At 37.7% G+C, this 19,327-nt stretch overlaps 1 protein-coding gene across 2 annotated transcripts in view; it reads left to right on the top strand.

Moving 5' to 3' along the window:
• Positions 1–7,196: 7,196 nt before the first annotated feature.
• Positions 7,197–19,327, top strand: part of DYNC2H1 (dynein cytoplasmic 2 heavy chain 1) — a 380,690-nt gene continuing 368,559 nt past the window's right edge. For both annotated transcript variants that reach the window (XM_059068297.2, XM_067038564.1), the window contains exons 1-3: positions 7,197–7,566; positions 12,252–12,422; positions 12,857–12,992. In XM_059068297.2, coding sequence (XP_058924280.1) covers positions 7,372–7,566; positions 12,252–12,422; positions 12,857–12,992 — 502 coding nt within the window. In that variant the 5' untranslated portion in view covers positions 7,197–7,371. The remainder of the gene's footprint in view (positions 7,567–12,251; positions 12,423–12,856; positions 12,993–19,327) is intronic.

The raw sequence follows: 19,327 nt of genomic DNA, 5'->3' as shown, positions 1-19,327 counted from the left end.
AAAGGAGGAGGGAGGAGATGCCAAGCCAAACATCCTGTCAACCTCCTAGAAACCTTCACACTGGAATCCATCTTGCCTGAGAGATCTGCACACCACCAGGATAGACCCTGATTCAGTCCAAGTATGGGCAACAAGCAAGATGACTGGCCAAAGACAACCAGAAAGCAAACCCCATTACCATAAAACCTGAGACTGCAAGCCACGTGGCAGAGCAGCTCTCCTGGGTTCCCTTACCCTACTGCTCTCCACCCGGGTGCCCCTTCCCAATAAAGTCTTTTGCTTTGTCAGTACATGTGTCTCCTTGGACAATTCGTTTTCGAGTGTTAGACAAAAGTCCACTCTTGGGCTCTGGAAGTGGTCCTCCTTCCTACAACAATTATAGAGGAAAAGATTACCTATTATAGTAATATGTTTTGCAAGTTTTTTATACTGAGAACCTTAAAACAGTAGGTTCACTAGCATACTTCATTACACTGAAAGGCAAAATTAAAAGCACTATATTTCTTAGACAAATGATTATCATGTAATTAGTTATAGGTGTAACAGACTTTAATAAGACAGCATACTGTAAAACAGCTTTACAAACTCACATGCCTACAGGGGTAAGTAGGCTATGTAAATTAGTGAAATGGTCAGGGTGTGAGACAGTGGGGTTGGTGAGTGCATATCTTATCTGCAGCAGTCTGGATGGGCTAGATTAGAGCAGAGAAACAAAGAAGTCAATTGTTCAGTTGTTTAAGACAACCAAATATGTTTTTTGCTCACACTACATGTTGGTCAAGGGTCAGCTGGGGACCCTGTTCTTTTTCATTAGAACAAATCTATCTAGATTTGACATATCTATCAAATGTCACTATCTAGAACATTATTGGTTACTATGGCAGAGGAAAAAGAAAGTGCATAGTTTATCTTGCGTAGTCCAAGCAACATTTTTTTCCTTAATTTGAAATATGCTAGAAGGTACGGTAGTCATTAGAACTGTTCTCAGGTATTTTATAGCTCTCTTTCTTTCTGTGCACAAGGTACAATAGCACTTTCCTGCCTACTTGCAGTTAGATGTTACTATGTGGCTTGGTTGGCCAACAAAAGGTAAATGGAATTGATGTGCATAAACTTTAAGAGCCACAAGGTTTCTTTTCCCTCAATATCAATAAGATATATTTTCAATTAAAACAATTGTGACTATTCAAGAGAACTCTTATATAAGGTAATTTAAAACAAAGCTCAAGAGGTAGAAACAGTTTTTACAAAAGTTTACAATTAACTTTGATATTTAATTTTTAATATGTAATGAAGTACCAGCATTCAAATAAATAGTATTTAACATCTGATAGAAGACTCAAAATATTTATTTAATCATAGTGTCTGTATTTTCTTATAGTGAAACCCAAAAGTATTGTCTGCAAGGAACTCCACGCTTTGATTTTGTTCCCCACCAATGTGTTTCTCATTCTCTTTGTTAGTGGAGATTGGGGAAAGTCATCCCCACATTACCACATTTCTGGCCCATTCCCCCACCTCCTCAACCATGTCCAGGATTAGTCTGTGGAATGGAGGTAGACAGAAGTGCAAATGCAAGAATCATCTTCATTTATATGTATGAACTGATAAACACTAACTCCTTTATTTACATGACTCCTTCTTCTTCCCCTATATTTTCAGTACAATTGACTACAGGAAGTATTGGGTCCCTATTAGAGTCAGGTGTAATGGTTAATGACTATTTCCTGACTTAGGAACAGAATTTGGAGAAATAGAATCCCTATTATTCCACAGGGACACATAAAAATGTATAGAAGTAAATATATTTAAGTATTTGAGTTGAACATTAAATGTTATATTAGAATATATATTTCATTGTACTGGTGACTGGTGACTGAAATCTGTAAATACTATGCCCTAGAGTAAGTTTCAGCTTCTCTATGTCTGAAGAAGAGGTTCTGAAATTACATTCTTTCATGTATAGCTCTCCCAACAGTGTCCAAGGATAGTAATTAGATGACTATTCTTTTTTTAAAATTTTGTAATCTTTTATTTATTTATTTATTTATTAATATTTTTTTTGGCTGTGTTGGGTCTCCGTTCCTGTGTGAGGGCTTTCTCTAGTTGCGGCAACCAGGGGCCACTCTTCATCGCGGTGCGCGGGCCTCTTCACTATCGCGGCCTTTCTTGTTGCGGAGCACAGTCTCCAGATGCGCAGGCTCAGTAGTTGTGGCTCACGGGACTAGTTGCTCCGCGGCATGTGGGAGCCTCCCAGACCAGGGCTCAAACCCGTGTCCTCTGCATTAGCAGACAGATTCTCAACCACTGTGCCACCAGGGAAGCCCAAGATGACTATTCTTTAATTTGAAAAATGATATTATAACAATCTTGTGGTATTTTTCTTTAAATTGAATAAAAGTATAAAGAGTGTATTTAATAAATGGGGCAATATTTTTTAACCATCATTATGTTTTTAATATAATTTGCCCAATATTTGTCAAACATAATGGATAAAACAGAAAAAGTTTTTTTCCTCTATTCACTTTCATAAAATAGATACAGATAACTTAGAGATCATCTAGAATGGTGGTACCCTGGGGAAACTTGAGTTACTTTTAGGGGTCTGTGAGGTCAAACTATTTCCACAATAATAGTAAGACATTTTGTGCCTCTTTCTCTGTGCTTGACATTTGATTGTGTAAAAGTAATGGTGGGCAGAATGCTGAACAGCCCCAAGGTTTCACTCTCTGGTGGGCACACCTTGTATAACCTTCTAATCTTGAATGTGGGCAAATCCTGTGAATATGGTGGGCAACTACTTCCATGCTTTAGTTTACTACTCAGTTAACTCTGAGTTAATAAAGGAGATTATTCATTGGGCTTGATCTAATTGGGTAAAACCTTAAAAGGAATGGGGCCCTTCATGTTATAAGAGATTTGAAGCACAGGAGAGATTTGATGTGTAAGAAAGTTCTCCATTGTTGGCTTTGAAGATGGAGGTAAAGAATGCAGTGGCCTCTAGTTGCTGAAGGTGCCTCCAGCTTATAGCCAGCAAAGAAATGGGGACCTAGGTCTTGCAACTTCAAGGAATTTAGTTCTGGCTCAGCTATATGAGCTTGGAAGAGGACCCTAAGCCCCAGATGAGAACTCAGCCTGGCCAACATGTTGAATTAAGCTTTGTGATACCCTTAGCAGAGGACCAGAGATGCAGTTCCCAGACTACTAATGGACAGGACTTCAAGCTAATAAATGGGTGGTGTTTTAGACCACTAAGTTTGTAGCAATTTGTGATGCAGCAATGGAAACCTAATACAGTGGCTAAACTGTTGACACCTTGGCACAAATCAAGGCACCAAAATGTTTTAGTAGTCATCCATTCTTCACTTCCATGTACTCACAGGTAAAGATTCCAGTTTCACTTACGAATGTCCTCAATGATAGAGTAAATAATTTTATCAGATCTCAAAACTTGCGTACAAGTCATTTTATTTTATTTTATTTTTTTGCGGTACGAGGGCCTCTCACTGTTGTGGCATCTCCCTTCACGGAGCACAGGCTCTGGACGTGCAGGCCCAGCGGCCATGGCTCACGGGCCCAGCCGCTCCGTGGCATGTGGGATCTTGCCGGACCAGGGCATGAACCCGCATCCCCTGCATTGGCAGGCAGACTTGCAACCACTGTGCCACCAGGGAAGTCCCAAGTCATTTTAATATTCCGACTGATGAAACACCATAAAGCACTTCTGCTGCATACTGAAGTACAGTTTGCCTTAAAAAAAAAAAGAACTTGTGTGACTGTTTGAATTGTGATCAAAACTAGCAGGTTTTATCACTGAAGACAATTTTTACTTGAAAGAATGACAAACTGATTATTAAGATTTGGGTATTTGGCAGACTTTTTTTCTCAAAAATGAATGAAATAAGCCTATTATTTCAAGGAAAAAACTGACAGTATTTGTTGACAATGATGAAATTCAGGCTTTCATGCAAAAATTAGAATTTTGGAAAACTTAAACTCTCTACTGTAAGCTTGACAAGCTCTCCATACATAAAGACTTTTTCTTATGATATCAGTGGTTTATTAATGAATGTGATTTTTTAATATTGTATAGTGAAATGTATCAACATTTAGAAGATCTGCATAGCTCAAATATTTTCCAAATGATCAATGCATGATGTTACAAAATTATGCACAGAGTACAAGTGACCAATGGATTTTAATGTAGCTGAGTATGAAATGTTGATTGATATGGTTCCAGATTCCAAATTGCAACTGTCCTTTAAGAAAATACCATTTGTTGGGCTTCCCTGGTGGTGCAGTGGTTGCGAGTCCGCCTGCTGATGCAGGGGACGCGGGTTCGTGCCCAGGTCTGGGAAGATTCCACATGCCACGGAGCAGCTGGGCCCGTGAGCCATGGCCGCTGAGCCTGTGCGTCTCGAGCCTGTGCTCCTCAATGGGAGAGGCCACAGCAGTGAGAGGCCTGCATACCACAAAAAAAAAAAAGAAAAAAGAAAATACCATTTGTGGAGTTTTGGTTTAGTAACAAAGAATACTCACAGTTATCTGAAAAGATTATAAAGTTCTTTCTGTTTCCCAACTACATTATCTGTGTTTTCTCCATATACTTCAACCAAAACAACATATTGCAAGAGATGGAATGCAGAAGTAGATAGAGGATCTCCCACTAAGGAATATATTAAAGAGATTTGCAGAAATGTAAAACAATACCATTCTCTGACCAAATTTATTTTTGTTTTAGGAATTATAATTATTTTCATAAAATATGTTATTTATGTTAACAAGTCATGGGCTTATTATTTTTAAATGGATGAATAAATGAATATTTTAAAATTTGTCTCACTTTGAATGACTATTATAGTAAATGTTGATAGAAATAATGCACAGAAACAAAAATTTTCTGGAGGCTTCAATACTTTTTAAAAGTATAAATAAGTCCTAACACCAAGAGGTTTGATAAATGTAAATATCGAAAAAAAAACTTAGGAATCCTTGGTTCAGAAAGGTTTTGTGCCCTGTCCTCTGGCTCACATTATCTGTTTGCATGCCACCTGCTAACCAACTTCTAAACAAATGCTTCATATTAATTTTTTTAAACAGCACGCTACTGCTGATATCAGTTACTCATTGGTTAGTGTGGCCTAAATTGCTATTAAAAAATAGACCCACACATGTATAATATAAAATGGTTCAAACACAATAAAGGTTATTTCTTGCTTAACAATTGCTGGCTTTACGCCACACTGTGATTCAGAAGCCCTGGTTCAGACTCTTTCATGGTTCTGCCATCTCTTGTTGCTTCATTAGCTGCATCCAGCTGGCAAAGGGTAAAAGTATACTTACTTCTTTAAAACCTTGCCTTGGAAGTGGCACACACCACTCCTGCTCACATTTCATTGGTGAGAATTAGTTAATGTCCACACCTGGATGGTAAACACTTCTTAGCTGTGAAAGGGGAGATATGATGTTAGTGGCTAGCCTGCTGCCTACCACTGTGAAATAGTGTCTAGAGATTGATTGAGAATTGGATTTGGGTATGAATCTTCATTCTATAACTTACCATCTCTGAGATTCTTTCTTCTTTATTGAAGCTTCTTGAGTACAGGGATTTTATCTGTCTTGTTTTCCACTCTAGGCCTAAGTCTGGGTATACAGCAGTGAACAAGATACACAAAATCCCTACCCACATGGGGTTTACATGTCAACCGGACATCTAGGTTAAAATGTTTTTTGACATCTGGGTTAAAATTGATTGAAACACTCAAATTTCATATCTTGTGGAAGTTCAAAGCCCATCCAAGATTTCTAAAAATTCCTGGGAGGATGAGATTCTCATGATTTCAAGTACTTTCTAGACTCATCTCCCTACATGAGTTGCCTTTTTATTCACTTTTATTCACATTGCCATGGATGCTTAATTCAGCCATTTCATACATCTCCACCAAAATAACTCACCCAGACTAAGCATTTGTGAGTAATGGAGACTTTCCTTAAGACCCTGGTAAGGATCATAATGCCCATTGCAGAGCAAGAATCTCTGTATCCATATTAGCCATTTTTGCTTTCAAAATCCTTTTTGGCTACCCGGTCACCCTGGGTTCCTATTTGGATTTTTTCCCATCCAGCTGCCAGCATTCTACCTCACTGACTCCTTTCCCATCTTTTGGATTATTTCGTAAGAATTTGAATTCATTTCCCTTTATAATTTAAAGCACTTCAGCTTTCTCTAGTTTCCATTCTTCAAACTTAATCAAGATGCTCAGCAGATAAAAAGACCCTCTTTCTAATTCTAAAAGAATATAGTAGTGATTACTGAGTGCAAATAAAAAAATTGGTATGTGTTTATTTTCCCTAGGATAATGGGTCAAATCAGGGCTGAGATGATGACTGATTATGAGGGCAGAGACTATGATCTCCAGGGCCTATTTCACTACTTGGCATATAGCAGCATGCGGTAAATATTTTTTGGAAGATAATCAATGAATTCGGAGAGTCTTTGATGAATATTGGGATAAATGACCCCAATTTAGTAATTTGTAGTGATGCCATGGGGTAGAAAATGATGAAGCCTGATTTCATGTCTGTATTTCTTCAGCATTTGGTTATGCTTGTTATGAAACAAATTAACAAGTATCATTGCCCGTTTTGGTTATTTTACAATATGGCTGTGTGAGTTCTGATAATGATTGTGATGAAAAATTGGTGGTTACATTTTTCTGAAATAATAGGATAACAAAATTAAAATAATGGTGGGAAATTAACACAGAAACGAGCAGAGTAAGATGTTGAAAGTAAATTAACGTTGTATTGAACTTCTATTCTTTATCAGCCTCTTTAAAAAGCGGTGTTTAAATAGTGATCTCTTAAAGTCCTCATTACAACCCAGATAGTATTTCCCCATTTTACAAATGTGGAACTCGACATTGACAGAGTGGTTTGCTAACTAGTGAAGGGGACGATGGAGCACTAGAACCCCAGCCATCCTAAATCCTTGAAGACTAGAAGTATCTGTTCTAATTATGCGTTATAAGAAGTCAGTAGAAAACATTAAAGGCAGATTTTGCGACCTGACACAAACTTGCCTGAATCCTTTGCAATCGAGGACCGCGGCGAGCAGCTAAGGAGCTCCTAGATAATCGATCCTGTCCAAGAGCTTTGCGTGCGCGTGCCCGAGATGGTAACGCCCACCGCGCGCCGCCGTAGTGCTCCATCGCCATAGCGATTGCCCGTGGCAACGGCGGAGCTCCGCAGGCCCTCAGGCGAGCTCCGGATTTGAGGCGAATTCTCATCTTCTCTTTACTTCTGTCCCGACTGTTTTTTTTCTCCTTCCCTCTTTGCCGCCCTCCCTCCCCTTTCCCCTTCTCTAGAATCATGGCGGGCGGAACCGGGGACATTCGGAAGCTTTTCATCTTCACTACTACTCAGAATTACTTTGGACTGGTGTCGGAATCCTGGGACCAGCTGCTGCTGTACAACAGTCCTGAAATCAACAACTTCTTGGACGACGGGAACCAGATGCTCCTCAGAGTGCAGCGATCCGACGTCGGAATTTCCTTTTCCAATGTGGTATGCTTCCCTGCACCCCTTCCCTGACCTCCCTTTACGTCCCCGAGCTCAGCCAGAAAGATGTCGGGTCCCTTTCTGCCTTCCTGGTTGGATCATCCGAGAGGGCCCAATGCTGTCCCCGCTTGATGAGCTGCTTTGGTCTCCTGCTTCCGCGTGTAGTTTCAAAGACCAAAGGAGGTTCCCTGTCCACGCACCTGAAGAGAACAATTCTAGTCTTTCTAGTTTTTTTTTTTTTTTAATACTACAGATAGGTTATAACTAAAAATAAAATATTTACCTTATTTATTTAAACATTTTTTCCGTCTCCACTCTTTTGAGGTTCTTTGAGGCAAATTCTAGTGTATCTTTTTTTTGATTATATACGAGTTTAAATTTACTCTAGGGAAAGAATAGTTAGGAGTTCAAATCTTTTAAGAAATGATAAGGCAGAAAGTTTAAATTCATTTTGTTGTTCCACATATGATGTATTGATTTATTCATTATTATTTACTGCTGCCTCCACTGGCAGGATTGTTTAAGAAAAGGTTGCATTTGCAACCAGGAGATACACACACATACACACACACTCAGAGTAATACACAGAAAAAAAATTGCCTCACACATTACCCCTGCCTCACATTGAGCCCCTGCTCAGTAAATGGGGGAAAATTAACAAGTGATAGTCATATATTAAACCTTTTCCTCTTGTGTTCATGGATGTCCTTAGGTCTAACAGTATTTGACGCACAGCAAGCACTGAATGCATTATTGTAGGATGATTGTACCATTCACCCTATTATGAATTTTTAGTCTTGGATTTGACTCAATTCTATTCAATCGACGTATTTTGAACTCAATATATGCAAGGCACTTTGCTAGGTTTGGTGAGTTTACAAAGACATAAAAAGCATAGATAATCATAGCTAACGTTTATTTTCCCTTTACACTCTGTCAGGTACTGTTCTAAGTACTTTGTGTGTTTTGGCTTATTTAATAGTCACGACAACACTATAAGATAGAAACTGTTTTTATTTCCATTTTGTGGCTGAGGAAAGTAAGGCACAAAGGTTACACCCTAAGCATTAACTACTCCACTTCTCTAATAGGTTAATATAATTCAGAACAGGACCCCCTGTGTCTGTCTTCTAGAGCTTCACTCCAGTGGCCTAGGATGACATATACTCAATAAGTTATAAAATCAGGGCACATGGTTGTAAATGCCACCAAAAGTTTAGATAGAGTGTAATGGGAAGTTAAGATCCCACAAGCCGTGTGGCCAAAAACCAAAACAAACAAAAAAAGAAAATGGAAACTATAACTTTTAGTTAAGCTAGTAGAGCCCAACAGTGTATTTTATCTTTAGTCATACATCACACTGCAGATTTTTAGTCATATTTGAAAAAGTTTTGTTATATATATATATATATATTTTTTTTTTTTTTCGGTACGCGGGCCTCTCACTGTTGTGGCCTCTCCCGCTGTGGAGCACCGGCTCCTGACGCAGGCTCAGCGGCCATAGCTCATGGGCCCAGCAGCTCCGCGGCATGTGGGATCTTCCCGGACCGGGGCACGAACCTGTGTCCCCTGCATCGGCAGGCGGACTCTCAACCACTGTGCCACCAGGGAAGACCTTCTTATATCTTAAGTTGTACTTCAGATATCTAAGAGTCAGCATGATTGAAGAAATTAACAATTACTGAGTACCTACTATGGGTCTGGCATTGTCCTGGGTGCTGGGGATAAAGTTATGAACATGTCAGGGTTTATCTCCAAGGAGTAACTTTCAAGTGGACAAAAGTGGGCTAAACACATGCACACAGGTGTATAATGTAACATAATTTGGGGTATTGATAAGTGCTGTTAATAAAAATAGAGTAATGTTAAAGTAGTGATGGGGATGGGGAGGGGAAGTGCATTTAAATAGAGAGGGAAGGAATACCTGTCTGAATTAGTGACCTTTGAAGTGAGATTTAAATGATGACTTGTAGGCAGATTTAGGGGAAGAGTTTTCTAAGGAAAAGAAATGATAAGTACCAAGGCCTTGAGCTGGGTCTTATCTTGGTTTTAAGGAGCTGGGAAAAAAAAAATCCAGAGTCATTGCTGAAGTTTACTGAATAACCAGAGAATGTGAAAGTTACAGTATGGGCTGATCATTTAGGACCTTGTACACCATTTAGGTTGAAATAGGAAGTCATTGGTAATCTTAAGCAAGAGAGATATAATCTGGTTTATGCTGTAGAATAGAGGTTGGCAAATTTTTTCTATAATGGGCCAGATAATAAATATTTTGGGCTTTGCAGGTCGTATGGTCTCTGTCACAACGCCAGGTCTGCCATTGCCATGAGAAAGCAACCATAGACAATATGTGAATGAATGAGTGTGGCTGCATTCCACTTTATGTATGGACACTGATACTTGAATTTCATATCATGAAATACTATTATTCTTTCGGTTTTTCAGAAAATGTGGAAATAATTTTTAGCTTGTGGGCTGTACAAAACAGGCAGAAAGTTGTGGTATGCTGATCCCTGATCGATCCCAGTAGGTGATAGAGGTATTTTGCAACCTCAAAAAAGAACCAACTTTACACCTTAACAATTATCAAGTTATAGTCAGTTAAGAGGCAATAGCAGTTGCCAGTGATAGGGAAACTTGGAGGAGATGTGGCTAGGAGTGCTCATTCTCAGTTTTTCTTTACTCAGGGAATGATGAGCAGCTGTAGCCAACTTATCCTTTGCTTTAACTCTGACTTTGGCTAGGGCAAAGCTCATTGTCTTGATTGATGCCCCAGGGTGCCTTGGCCAGTGACTATAGATACTGTTTTCAAAGTATGATGTTAAAATATGTATTTTCTGAATATTCTTTCTTCAGATAGGTGGGAGGAGGGAAGTTTAAGGGTATGGCCTATTTAATTACTAAGGAATGAATTTTTCAAATCTACTTATGTGCAACTTGTTATTCTCTCTTGTAATTGGAATAAAATGATCATGCTAGCAATAGAATTCTAATGAGTGAAAAAGAGAGTTTGAGAAAAGCAGCAATACTGAGTAAACACCAATTCCTTCCTAGTGGCTAAAAGAATACAACGATTAGGATAAAAGAAACGTAGCACAAAAGCGCACTCACCTTTTTTTTTTAATTGGAGTAGAGTTGCTTTACAATGTTGTGTTAGTTTCTGCTGTGCAAGGAAGTGAATCAGCTATATGTATACCTATATCCCTCCCTCTTGGACCTCCCTTCCACCACCCCCACCCCTCTATCCCACCCATCTAGGTGTCTCAGAGCACCGACCTGAGCTTTCTGTGCTTTATAGCATGTTCCCACTAGCTATCTATTTCACACATGGTAGTGTATGTATGTCAACCCTAATCTCCCAATTTGTCCCACCCTCCCCCTCCACCCCGTGTCCACATGTCTGTTCTCTAAGTCTACATCTCTTTTCCTGCCCTGCAAATAGGTTCGTCTGTACCATTTTTTTAGATTCCACAAATATGCGTTAATATACAATATTTGTTTTTCTCTTTCTGTCTTACTTCACTCTGTATGACAGACCTTAGGTCCATCCACATCTCTACAAATGATCCAATTTCGTTCCTTTTTATGGCCGAGTAATATTCCATTGTATATATGTACCAGATCTTCTTTATCCATTCATCTGTTCTTGGTCATTTAGGTTGTTTCCTTGTCCTGGCTGTTGTAAATAGTGCTGCAATGAACATTGGGGTACCTGTGTCCTTTTGAATTATGGTTTTCTCAGGGTATATGCCCAGTAGTGAGATAGCTGGGTCACATGGTAGTTCTATTTTTAGTTTTTTAAGGAACCTCCATACTGTTCTCCTTAGTGGCTGTATCAATTTACATTCCTACCAACAGTGCAAGAGGGTTCCCTTTTCTCCACACCCTCTCTAGCATTTATTGTTTGTGGATTTTTTTTTTTTTTTTGCGGTACGCAGGCCTCTCACTGTTGTGGCCTCTCCCGTTGTGGAGCACAGGCTCCAGATGCGCAGGCTCAGCGGCCATGGCTGACAGGCCTAGCTGCTCCGCGGCATGTGGGATCTTCCTGGACCGGGGCACGAACCCGCATCCCCTGCATCGGCAGGTGGACTCTCAACCACTGCGCCACCAGGGAAACCCTGTAGATTTTTTGATGATAGTCATTCTGACCAGTGTGAGGTGATAATTTAGTTATATGACAATTTAGTAAAAAAGTTTGATCTCAAATACTTTAAGGAAAAAATGTTTGTTCAGATAAAGATGATTTTAGGAGATGGACCACCTAAGTTTATTTTGGTAATTCTGAGTTTATATTGAACTTAGTTTCATGTAAGAGGGTAATTAGCATCCTTGTTATAGAGTTTCTGGAGTGAAGAAGTATACTACTCACCAGGGTGTACCTGGGGCACACAGCTTTGATCTGTAGTATTACTGAATCTGTCTGGAGTTGATGTTAACAATATTCATATAGTGCTTTTTGTTTATAAACCATTTATCAAAGTAGCTTTATGATGCAATCACATATAAGTGGGGATACATTTTTAAAACCCAGGTTTTTTTAAAGATTGGTTGTAATATACTATAATTATTTCTAAAGTATAGTTTTTCCAAGGGGTAAAATTACAGTAATACAACATTTTAGGGAAATATATAAATTTTCAAGTATTAACTTTATGAAAATAACATTAAAAATCATTTGTTTATCACTTTAGATTGATTTTGCTGACACAAAAGATAAAGTGCTGGTGTTTTTCAAGCTGCGACCTGAAGTAATTACTGATCAGAATCTACATAAAAACATTCTTGTTTCATCTATGTTAGAATCACCTATAAATTCCCTTTACCAAGCAGTACGGCAAGTATTTGCGCCAATGTTGTTAAAGGTGAGTAAATTAAAGTAGCTTGTATGGTTGTTGTTGTTTTTAACCTAAGTATTTGGGTAAATGCTTTCATACACACAAACGTAAATATTTATTATTTTATTTACTGGTAATATTATTAGTATTTTAGTTTTTAAATTAAAATATTTTTTCTTTGTAATTAAAAAAATTTTAATGTGGGCTTTATTGACAAATAGAGAAATTGGAGAAAGATGTAAAATGCAATCTACATCAGCTCTTAAATTGCTATAGTAAATGATCTTTATAAAGTTTTAACTGTTGAAAGGACTTTTTTCCCCTCCCTTATGAGATGGCGGTAGTGTCAGGCTTTGAGTGAAACAGATATATTTGGACTTAATTCTTTTGACAGTGTTTTAGGAAACCAGTTTGATTGGCAAGATTTTGATCATTGTATGCTATTGTCTGTTTTTATTTAGGATCAGGAATGGAGCAGAAACCTTGATCCCAAACTTCAGAATCTTTTGAGTGAACTAGAAGCAGGCTTGGGTATAGTTCTACGAAGATCAGATACTAACTTATCAAAACTGAAATTTAAGGAAGATGACACACGAGGTATTTACCTATAGTTTTATCAAAGAAAATCAAAACAATTGCCTTATTAATACATTAGTAAATTAATATACTTCTTCAAAGATTTCTTTCTACACTTCACATCTTCTCTGAGCCTGAGCTGCTTTTAAATGAATAGATTTACATATGGATTTGGAGAAGAGGAAAATGTGATCTTTAATAATGTGCAGTTCATAGAAATAGAAAATATAGTTGATTCTCATTATTTGCAGTAGTTCTGTTCTGTAAAGTCACTGTGAACACTCAATTAGCAAATACTGAAGCATTGCTCCTAGGGTCCCGTGAGCCTCTGGTCATAAGATTTTCACCAAATAAACTTGTTTTAGGTGCGTTTGATTTAGACACGTTATTTAATATATATTGTTGATGAATTGTCATTGAGCTTAAGGGCAACAGCACTGTAAGTCTTGCCTGAATGAAGCTTATCAAACACAAGTATTTTCTCTGTAAGGGACTTCACAGTGTTCTTGTGCTAGGAACACTAGACAGCACTTCAGAACCATGCTTGGGGGCCATTTTAAACAGCAAAATCACCAACAAAAAGCACAATAATGTGAAAAACATGGCATTACATAGACTACAAAAAAGACATTTGTTTACAGTAGGTGATAGAAAATAAGAAAGCAGTGTTGCTTTGTTCATCCTTAGCTGGGAACATATGCGTTGGGCAACTCAAATTTTTCACAGCTCTGTGCATGTCTTCAAATGACCACAGGGCTTCCCTGGTGGCGCAGTGGTTGAGAGTCCGCCTGACAATACAGGGGATGCGGGTTCGTGCCCCGGTCCGGGAAGATCCCACATGCCGTGGAGCGGCTGGGCCCATGAGCCATGGCTGCTGAGCCTGCGCGTCCGGAGCCTGTGCTCCGCAACTGGAGAGGCCACAACAGTGAGAGGCCTGCGTACCGCAAAAAAAAAAACCCAAAAAAACCAAAAAAAACAAATGACCACAAAATCATTGAGAGTATTGACTTTGGGTACATATAAATGTTAACAAGCAGGTGACTTCATAAATCCAGAATCTGTGAATAATGAGGATTGATGCTAATTGTATGTTTGCGAAGATAATAAGCCAATGACTTTTATTTTAAAATGTATTTTTTTCCTGAAACTAATTGTAATTTTGTGGCTATAGATAAATTATTTCATAAGAACAATTAAGTTGAAATGCATGACATACACAAATCATTAGTTTAAAATATTAGTTGTAGTTTTATACTTTGAATAATAAAATAGGTGCTTTTTGAATCTCATACAACCAGGAAGGATAGTGAATTTACTTCCAGCATGGGATTAAGCAACTAGAGGTTGCCCATTTCATTGGGAAAAATAAAACTATTTTAATTTGCTTATTTTTTCTTCCAGTTTTATTGAGATATAACTGACATACAGCACTGTATAAGTTTAAGGTGTGTAGCATAGAGATTTGACTTAAATATATCAAGCAATGTTTATCACAATAAGTTTAGTGAACATCCATCACCTCATATAGATACAAAATTAAAGGAATAGAAAAAAAGTCTTCTTTTCTTGTGATGAGAACTCTTAGAATTTACTCTCTTAACTTTCATATATAACACAGCGGTGCTAATTATATTTATCATGTTGTATATTACATCCTTACTACTTATTTATCTTTTGGAAGTTGTACCTTTTGACCACCTCATCCAATTCCCCTTCCTCCCATCCCCCACCTCTTGCAACTAAAAGTCTGATTTATTTTTGTTTGTTTGTTTTTGATGTATAATTGACCTACAACAGTATGTTATTTCCTGTTACACAACATAGTGATTTGGTATTTCTGTACATTTCAAAATGATCACCATGATGAGTCTAGTTACAGTGTGTCACCATAGAAAGATATTGCATAGTTCTTGACTATATTCCCCACAGTATACATTTCATACCACTGACTCCTTTATTTTGTAACTGGCAGTTACAAAATAAATCTTAATCTCCCTCACCCATTTCTTTCCTCCCCCACCCCCCTTCCCTCTGGGAACCACCTGTTTGTTCTCTATATCTGTGTAATTCTGCTTTTTTTTTTTTTTTTTTTAAATATTTCTCCTGTACAGCGGGCACAGCAGCTGTTGCTTGGTTGCTTGGACTTCTTCAGCAACTTGTAGTTGAAGCCAGGCATGGTGGGTGGGCACTGGCAAGCACATGGTGGCCCTACAGCTTGTGCCTCACTCCAACCACAAGCTGGGTTTGGCTCCTGGTGGTGCCAAATCTCTATAACTCTGCTTTTGTTTTATTTATTCATTTGTTTTGTTTCTTAGATTCCACATATAAGTGAGATCATACAGCATTTGTCTTTCTCTGCCTGACTTATTTAAGTTAACATAATGTCATCTAGGTCCATCCATGTTTTCACAAATGGCAAGATTTCATTCTTTTTTATGGCTGAGTAATATTCCATTATATATATATATATATATATATATATATATATACATATATACATATACACACACACACACACACACACACACACACATATATATATATATACACCCCACATCTTCTTTATCCATTCATCTGTTGATGGGCACTTAGGTTGCTTCCATATCTTGGCTACTGTAAATAATGCTGCTATGAACATAGGAGAGCATATATCTTTTTTTTTTTTTTTTTTTTTTTTGGTATGCGGGTCTCTCACTGTTGTGGCCTCTCCCATTGCGAAGCACAGGCTCCGACGCCCAGGCTCAGCGGCCATGGCTCACAGGCCCAGCTGCTCCATGGCATGTGGGATCTTCCCAGACTGGGGCACGAACCCATGTCCTCTGCATCGGCAGGCGGACTCTCAACCACTGCACCACCAGGGAAGCCCCAGCATATATCTTTTTTAATTAGTGTTTTTGTTTTTTTAAGATAATGACCAGAAGTGTAATTGCTGGATGATATGGTAGTTCTAACTTTTTATTTTTTGAGTAATCTGCATACTGTTTTCCATAGTGGCTGCTCTACTTTACCTTCCCACTAACAGTGCATGATGGTTGCACATCCTCACCAACACTTGTTATTTGTTGTCTTTTTGATAACAGTCATTGTGACAGTGTGAGGTGGTATCTCATTGTGGTTTTGATTTGCGTTTTGCTGATGATTAGTGACGTTGAGCATTTTTCATGTGCCTGTTGACCATCTGTATGTGTCCTTTGGAGAAATGTTTCTTCAGATCCTCTGCCTATTTTTTAATTGGGTGTTGTTTTTTGATACAGAGTTGTATGAATTCTTTATATATTATGAATATTAACTCCTTATCTGATATATTGTTTGCAAATATCTTCTCCCATTCAGTAGGTGGCCTTTTCATTTTGTTGATAGTTTCCTTAGCTGTGCAAAAGCTTTTTAATTTTATGTAGTCCCATCTGTTTATTTTTGCTTTTGTTTCCCTTGCCTGAGAAGCCAGATCCAAGAAAGTATTACTAAGACCAGTGACAAAGAGTGTACTCCCTGTGTTTTCTTTTAGTAATTATGGTTTCAGGTCTTACATTTAAGTCTTTAATCCATTTTGAACTTAATTTTGTGTATGATGGGAGAGAAAAGTCCAGTTTAATTCTTTTGCATGTAGGTCCAGCTTTTCCAACACCATTTACTGGAGAGGCTGTCTTTTCCCCATTGTATATTCTTGCTTCCATTGTCATAGATTAATTGCCATAAGTGTGAGTTCATTTCTGGGGTCACTGTTCTTTCCATTGATCTATGTATCTGTGCTAGTACCATACCATTTTGATTACTGTAGCTTTGCAGTATAGTTTGAAATCAGGGAGCATGATAACTCCTGCTTTGTACTTTCTCAAGATTGTTTTGGTTTATTTGTTTTTTTTTTTTTTAAATGTTTCCAGACAAACTTTAGGATCATTTTTCCTAATTCTGTGAAAAATGCCATTGGTATTTTGATAGGGATTTCATTGAATCTATGGATTGCCTTGGGTAGTATGCTCATTATAAAATTATTAATTCTTCCAATCCATGAATGTGGTATATCTTTCCGTTTGTTTGTATTGTCTTCAGTTTTTTCATCAATGTCTTATACTTTACTGCATACAGGCTTTTTACCTCATTAGGTAGTTTTATTCCTAGGTATTTTATTCTTTTTGATGTGATTATAAATGGGATTGTTTTTTTAATATCTCTTTCTGATAGTTTGTTGTTAGTGTATAGAAATACAACAGATTTATGTGTATTAATTTTGTATCCTGAAATTTTACAAAATTCATATATGAGCTCTGGTAGTTTTTTTGTGGCATCTTGAGGGTTTTCTATGTATAGTATCATGTCACCTGCAAACAGTGACAGTTTTTCTTCTTCCTTTCCAATTTGGATTCCTTTTTTTTTTTCTTGTCTGATTGCTGTGGCTAGGACCTCTAATACTATGTTGAATAAAAGTAGTGAGAGTGGCCATCCTTGTCTTGTTCCTAATGTTAGAGGAGCTGCTTTCAGCTTTTCACTGTTGAGTATGATGTTAGCTGTGGGCTTATCATATATGTTATTGATTATGTTGAGGTATGTTCCCTGTATATCCACTTTGTTGTTGAGAATTTTTTTTTTTTTTTTTTGCCATACGCGGGCCTCTCACTGTCGTGGCCTCTCCCGTTGCGGAGCACAGGCTCCGGATGCCCAGGCTCAGCGGCCATGGCTCACGGGCCCAGCAGCTCCGCGGCATGTGGGATCTTCCCGGACCGGGGCACGAACCCGTGTCCCCTGCATCGGCAGGCGGACTCTCAACCACTGCGCCACCAGGGAAGCCCGAGAATTTTTAATCATAAATGGATGCTGACTTTTGTCAATTTTTTGTGTATCTATTGAGATGGTCATATGATTTTTATTCTTCAATTTGTTAATGTGGTATATCACATTGATTGATTTTTGGATTTGAATAATCCTTGCATCTCTGGGGTAAAACCCACTTGACTGTGGTATATGAACCTTCTAATTTATTGTTGAATTTGGTTTGCTAGTATTTTGTTGAGGAATTTTGCATCTATATTCATCAGTGATATTGGCCTGTAATTTTTTTTTGTGTGTGATATCTTTGTCTGGTTCTGATTTTAGGGAGATGCTGGCTTTAGAAAATGAAGCATATGGACGCATATCTTCCTCTGCAGTTTTTGGGAATAATTTGAGTATGATAGGTGTTAACTCTTCTCTACATATTTGGTGGAATTCACCAAACCATGTGATGTGAAGCCATCTAGTTCTGGACTTTGTTTTTTGGAGTTATTTTTTACAATTACCAGTAATGAAATGATTCAATTTCATTACTGGTAATTGGTCTACACATATTTTCTATTTCTTCCTTGTTCAGTCTTGGGAAACTGTACATTTCTAGGGATTTATCCTTTTCTTCTAGGCTGTTCATTTTATCGGTATATAATTGTTCTTAATAATATGATCCTTTCTATGTCTGTGGTGTCAGCTGTAACTTCTTTTTGCATTTCTGATTTTATTGATTTGGGCCCTCTCTCTTTTTTTCTTGATGAGTGTGGCAAAGTTTGTCAGTGATGTTTAATTTTTCAAAGAACCAGCTCTTAGTTTCATTGACCTTTTCTATTTTTTTTTTTTAGTCTCTGTTTCATTTATTTTGGCTCTGATCTTTATGATTTCTGTCTTTCTTCTAACTTTTGGTTTTGCTTGTTCTTCTTTTTTCTAGTTCCTTTAGGTTTAAGGTTAAGTTGTTTATTTGAGATTTTTCTTATTTCGTGAAGTAGGCTTGTATTGATACAAACTTGCCTCTTAGAACTGCTTTTGCTACATCACGTAGATTTTAGATTGTTGTGGTTTTATTTTCATTTTTCTTTAGGTATTTTTTGATTTTTCCTCTGTGATCCGTTGATTGTTTGTAGCATGTTATTTAGTCTCTACATATTTGTGTTTTTTTGCAGTTTTTTCCTTCTAGTTGATTTCCAGTCTCAGAGCATTGTGGTCAGAAAAGATGCTTGATATGATTTCAGTTTTCTTTAAATTTGCTGCATCTTATTTTTGTGGCCTAGCGTGTGATCTGTCCTGGAGAAAGTACCATGTGCATTTGAAATAAATGTATATTCTGTTGCTTGTGGATGGACTGTTGTGTATATATATATATATATATATATATATATATATATATATATATAAAGTTTATTTTGTCTAATGTGTTGTTTAAGGCCATTGTTTCCTTATTGATTTTCTGTCTGTCCATTGATGTAAGTGGGATGTTAAAGTTCCCTACTATGAATTTATTACTGTCAGTTTCTCCCTTATGTCTATTAGTATTTGCTTTATGTATTAGGTGCTCCTATGTTGGGTGGATATATACTTACATCGTGTTATATCTTCTT

Source organism: Kogia breviceps, chromosome 7 (assembly GCF_026419965.1).
Source record: "Kogia breviceps isolate mKogBre1 chromosome 7, mKogBre1 haplotype 1, whole genome shotgun sequence".
NCBI lineage: Eukaryota > Metazoa > Chordata > Mammalia > Artiodactyla > Physeteridae > Kogia > Kogia breviceps.
Note: the sequence above shows the minus strand (reverse complement) of the source record. Positions and strands in the feature narration are given on the sequence as shown.